Here is a 6000-nt window from a genome sequence, read left to right as displayed (position 1 = left end):
CAATTGAATGCCAAGATGCTCGGATGGTAGCAGATTTGCTTGAGAAGAGAATCGAAGATGTCGGAAAAGAGAATGTTGTCCAAGTTGTCACCGATAGTGATGCTAACTACAAGGCAGCGGGAAAGATTCTAATGGGGAGGATTCCGACACTTTTTGGAGTCCATGTGCATGCCATTGCCTAGACCTAATTTTGGACCTAATTTTGGAAGATATAGGGAAGCTAAAAGCATTTAAGAATCCAATTGCATGTGGTAGACGAGTCACTACTTTCATCTAGGGTTCATGGCAGACTTCTTGCTCTAATGATGAAGCCAATGGGCAACGAGGATCTTGTGAGACCCATAGCCACTCGCTTTGCCACATCATATCTTGCTCTTAAGAGTTTGTTCAAGCACAAGCAAGCTTTGAGGAGTCTATTTACAAGTAGGGAATGGGTTGCAAACAAATTAGCCAAAACTACAACCGGTTTGAATGTGCAACACATTGTGCTTTCAGCGAATTGGTGGTATGCAACTGAGGACTGCATTATAGTTATAATTCCACTACTTTGAGTTCTTAATTAGGACAGCAGATGGTGATGAGCTTCCTTCCATGCTAGAAATTTTTGCACTAATGAGGGTTCCAAAGGATAGGATCAGACAAGGTTTTCCTCAACAAAACAAGCAAGGTTTGCTCAAGATGGTCATGCCCATTATTGACAAACGTTGGGAGACTCAAATGGATCATCCATTTAATGGGGATGCTTTGTTTTTGAACACAGGAAAATACTTCTATATTAAACAGAGTGGTGATGATGAGCTTTTTGGTGAGCTAAGAAGTTGTTTCAACGATGTACTTTTAAGAATGGTACCTGATGTACCCACTCGCAACAAGATTGATGCACAAGTCGTTCTCTATGAGGACAAGCGACAAGGTTTTTCTAATGTGATGGAAATTGAAAACATGGGCAAAAGAATCCCTCGTAAGTGAACTCAATCTAATTTCAGCAACAAGCAAGTTAATTTATGCATGTTATTCTATGTATAAACTCCTAATGCAAGTGTGTTTTCCTATTGTAGTTGATTTGTGGAATTCATATGATGGTCGAGCCATTGACGTACAAAGGTTTGCAAAGAGGATTGTTAGTCTTTGTGCATCATCATACGGTTGTGAGAGGAATTGGAGTGCATATGAATTTGTGAGTAACTTCTTTGTCTTTATTTTAGCATTAGCAAGTAATTGCAGCAATTTATTTATTCACTCTATTGCTCTATTTGCTATTTGTAGATCCGTACCAAGAAAACGAATTGGTTACAACACCGAATCTTGAATGGCAATGTTTTTGTTTCATACAACCGGAAGAACATGAATAGGTTTCAAAAGAGGCATGAGAAGATTGGTGACAAAAGCTATGACCCTGTAATCATTGCTGATATTGATTGGGGCAATGAGTGGGGTTGACCCAACAATGCCTCCACCCCAAGGTGCTAAAGGGTGTCCCGATGTCATTCCATGGGAGCTTGTTGATGAGGCTATCGGTGCAAGTTCATCGTTGCAAGGCTGCAATCTTCCTAGAGGTACAACCATGGGAAGGGGTTACTCAAATGTCAACATCCAAAACGAAAGGCAGCGCAAAAGTCCCGCTCCAACACCATCATATGTTCAAGGACTAGATGAGTCAGATGATCAAGAGGATGACCATGAACAACGCTCAAGTGAGCCCGATGGAGAGGATGATGCTTCAGACTATGTTGAAGATGATGTGGATGTGACTGATGATGACGAAGATGTAAGTGGTGCTGACCAAGATGATGAGAACACAAATCCTACCATGGATGAGTTCGATGATCACTTTTGAGAATTAGGATTGAGAGTGCGAGCCTTGCTTATGATTCGATTGTGTTATGTGGAAGTGGAACCTATTTTATGTTGTTGTGAATCTAATTTATTGTGTTCTCTGGTTGTGCACCACTAGACCTATTTATGTTTTGGACCATTTGTCATGTAATATGTAATGCACTGTTGTTTGTCATATTTTTTTTGCACTTGGAGGCTCATTTATTATCTGTTTTTTTACATATGGTGGTATGTTAAGACAAGTTCTAACCATAGATGCTCATGGTTTATGCAGATTTCTGTTGTGGAAAGAAGAAATGGGGAATGGATAGGAAATATGGATGCTATGTGGCCAGCAAATTCCAGGTATGTTCATCTGCTCATCCTACCTAGCTGATGCTTTGTTTCCAGCAACGCAGCCTCAAAGGCATCACCTTGCAACGCGCCTTGAGCGCCTAGGTGTTGAGGCGCCCACATCTCCTTGGACGCATGGACACCTTTGAAACCATGAAGGTCATAAGAAATACCTTCAATCTAAAGTATTACTTCATTTTTCAGCTAAACCAACCAACTCATCTTTTTTGGAAAACCTCATGAAAGCAAGAGTGACTTTCGTGAGAGAGGATCATTTGAAATAATAAATGGGATGGGCACTAGGTTATGGGAACTCGATAAGCCTCACTAAGCAATATACATCACTCTACAATATATTGCATCATACAAAATGAAACCGTTTCAAATATTTTGTCCACAGTTCCTCTAAACATAGGTTTTAGGAGGGCTTTGACGGGAAATAAACCTAGATGGTTAGGTTTGCTTCGACAACTAAACGCAGGTTCATCTATCCTCGTATGAGGATGTTTTGAAATGTAACCTTACAACAACCGGCAAGTTTACAGCTAGGTATGTATCTAGATATGATTTTTGGTCACACACCTTTCCTTCGAATACATATGTAAGATCAAGGTACCACTTAAAATCAGGGTATTTTATGTGGTGTCTTCATATGAAGGTAATTCTCACCCAGGATATTTGGCCAAACGAAATTGGCATGCGTGTAATGTTGTTTTTGTGATCCAAATGAAACAATTCAGCATATGCTCATCTTATGTTCTTTTGCTGAGATCCTATGGCACATTGTTCACATGAATTTTAACATTTATCCACCCACAAATATCACAAATTTATTTGGTAATGGTTGAATGGGGTGATTTTTTAAGAAAATCACGCATTAAAGCGTGTGTGTGTGTGTTTTTTTTATATGGGCTATTTGGCGTGTTTAGAAAGATTTTATTTTCAACAAGGCAAGTTTCCCTTGATTTATGTAGGTTATACTTTTGGCTACCCATTAATTGGATATGTATGTGGTTCTATCTCTAACAGCCAGAGGAGCGCCGGGATATGGATATTGAGTGCAACCGTTTAACAAGTGTAGCAAGGGATATGTGCAGCCAATTCGGTTGGTGGTTTGATAAAAAAATAACATGTTGATGCAAAGGTGTGGCGTTACTACATGTTCTTACATGTCTCAGACTCTTCCCGGCCCATAAGTTGTAATAAGCTTTGATACTTCGTGATTTGTAATACTTTGAATAATGTTCTAATAAAGAGCCGTGCATCAATTGACGCAGAGGCTGGACTTCCTTTAAAAAAAATGTTGACATATTGCATGTAAATATTTAAAATCAGCTAATCACCTTTTTATTTATTTATCACCATAGATACTCCACGAACTTATGCCATGATCCTTCATGAGGTCCAAAGCATATCTAGTCACTCTATTATCTATATATGCCTTAAGCTATATCGCCTCGTACTAAAACAATCACCTCCATCGATACATATAAAGGGGTGTTGCGAAAAAACAGGGCAAAACTATGGCACATACATTACATAACAGTATATAAAGGCCTTGCAAAGGAGTGGCTAGCTGGTGTTAAGGTGAAATAGGCGACTCAAGGACGACGAGCGTATGATCCAGTCCTAATAGCTCATGGAGCTTACTGGCGGGCTTCCTGGAGCATCAAGCTGTGCGAGAGCAGCCTCCACGATCTCCTTCACCTGGAATCGATCCATGTCATCCACCTGAAAAATAAAGGAACATTTGACTCGGTCAGGTGGGCTGACATATATTGTACGTACAGTTTCAGAAATAAGTTAGCTCTACAGCAGAAAACATTATCAGAAATCTCATCCGAGTAACTAAACTAGTGGCGATAATACAGCACGAGTTTGATTAGCCTTAACGCACATGGCACTCGTGCTGGATGTACAACAACAAAAATCATCCATAACGCGTGGAAGAGGAGCCCTTTTTTTCCTTATAATTTCAGGTAAAAAATATGTTAGGATGGAAGCAGACAGCAGCATCTTGTAGAGGCAGGCGCACGTGCAGGTCGCTCTCCACGTCTCCCCCGAGCACGTGACGCTGATGCTTTTGTTGTTTGTCTGGAAACTCAATCAATCAATCAATTTGGCATCCAAAGCGCGTGGTGATTAGGTCGCCATCGAGCTCGAGCTGGGGAATATCCGTGTTTGTTGATTGACATGTGATTGGTGATTATGTTGCGCAACACCGATCCATAGTAAAACGTGAAAAATCAAGCATGACCAAGAGATGGAAGGAAAATGTGCCAAAATGGGCAAGGGATAGTTTTCTCAAGCTTTTTGGGGAATTCTGGAGAGTGACGTGGCGTTGAAGGCCGCAAATGGAACAGGGGAAGAACTTTTTGATGCAACATTCTACCTTAAAAGACCTTAAAAAGGAAGCTAAAAGTGTTGTTCTCCGACTGTAAAATTCAAACTCAAGAGTCAAGCAACCAAGAAGCTCATGTCCTTGACGTCAGCACGGCCCGCGTCATCCTATCAGGTGAACTAACCAACGGAGGCAGAAAAAGCAGAGCAATCGAATCGAATGAAACGAAACATCCAATTGTACCTAGCTTACTAAATGGCGACGGCGACGTACCTCGACGAAGAGTGTGTGCATGAGGAAGCCGGAGACGGAGGTGATGTTGGCGGTGATGACCCTGAGGCGGAGCTCCTCGAGCGCGCGGCACACCTTGGCCATGGCGTCGCGCTGCTTGGTGCACGTCACGCTCACCACCAGCACCTTCTCGCTCACCTCCGACACGCGCAGCTCCAGCACCTCCACGGGCGGGGACGCCGCCTCCGCCGCCGCGGCGAGCAGCGCGTCGTTCATCGACGACACCGACAGCGCGCGCTTCACCTTCTTCCTCTGCTGCTGCGCCGCCTGGGAGACCTGCTCCAGCTCCGGGAAGAGGGCACCGTCGTAGTCCTCTTCGTCCGCGCCGGCCGCGGACGACTCGAGCGCGGACACCTCCGCCGCCATCTGCCTCTCCTCCGCCTGCAGCACCTGGATGTACTCGATCGCGTCCTTGATGATCGACGCCTTGTCCATCTGCAACAACAACGCATTGGCCGCCGTTAGAATCTTCTCTCTCTAGCTCGCATTGATCGATCGAAAATTTAAGATTCCGGCAATGCCGGCTTGGTCAGATGGTCATCGATCGAAGCTCACCTTGGTGATATTGGGCACGACGCTGCGGAGCGCGTAGAGCTTCTCGTTCAGCTTGCGGCGGCGGTCACGCTCCATCAGGATGTTCTTGTTTGCCCCAGTCCCGCCCATCTCCATCCCCATCCCCATCCCCATCCCAGCCCCGGCAATGGCGGCCCCTGTCGGCGTAGAGGACGAGTGGGACCCGTCCGGCGAGCTGGAGTCGTAGTACGAAATGGCGTCCTCGGTCGCCCCGACGAAGATGCTGCAACCAAGCATCGAGTTTGTTATCAGCATCTTCCCTTGCCCATTTCAAAAGATTCTCAGCAGTGGCGATCGATGGCCGGCGGCGGGCGGAAGTGAGGCGTACCTGTCGACGAGCTCCTCCGACTCGAGGTAGCGCTGCGTCTCCCAGTAGTACGCGAAGTTCTCGCCCATGTCGGCGTCCATGTCGTCTCCTTCCGAATCGCCGCTGCTGCTATGCTGTAGCTGAGAGAGTGTGCTCTGTTGGTGCTGGCTCGCTCCAGGTGCTGCCGACTGGTCTCTCTCGAGCGCTTTTATATAGGCGTGGGATTGCCGGTGTGGCTGGCAGGTAGGCCCCACGCGCTGGACACGCACGCGCTTGTCTGTGGTCGCCGTGTCCGCGTAACGACCAGGCGGAAAACGTG

The 6000-nt window shown here is 45.2% G+C and overlaps 1 protein-coding gene across 1 annotated transcript; it reads right to left on the bottom strand.

Moving 5' to 3' along the window:
• Window positions 1-3498: 3498 nt before the first annotated feature.
• On the bottom strand, window positions 3499-5854 carry LOC124675624 (transcription factor BHLH6-like). The gene is made up of 4 exons (XM_047211691.1): window positions 5703-5854; window positions 5357-5597; window positions 4784-5236; window positions 3499-3900 (listed from the first exon to the last, which is right to left on the bottom strand). The coding sequence occupies exons 1-4, from the start codon at window positions 5780-5782 to the stop codon at window positions 3799-3801; spliced, it is 876 nt and encodes a 291-aa protein (XP_047067647.1). The 5' UTR covers window positions 5783-5854; the 3' UTR covers window positions 3499-3798.
• Between the last annotated feature and the right edge of the window lie 146 nt (window positions 5855-6000).

This window comes from Lolium rigidum, chromosome 7 (genome assembly GCF_022539505.1).
Source record: "Lolium rigidum isolate FL_2022 chromosome 7, APGP_CSIRO_Lrig_0.1, whole genome shotgun sequence".
Classification (NCBI taxonomy): domain Eukaryota; kingdom Viridiplantae; phylum Streptophyta; class Magnoliopsida; order Poales; family Poaceae; genus Lolium; species Lolium rigidum.
Note: the sequence above shows the minus strand (reverse complement) of the source record. Positions and strands in the feature narration are given on the sequence as shown.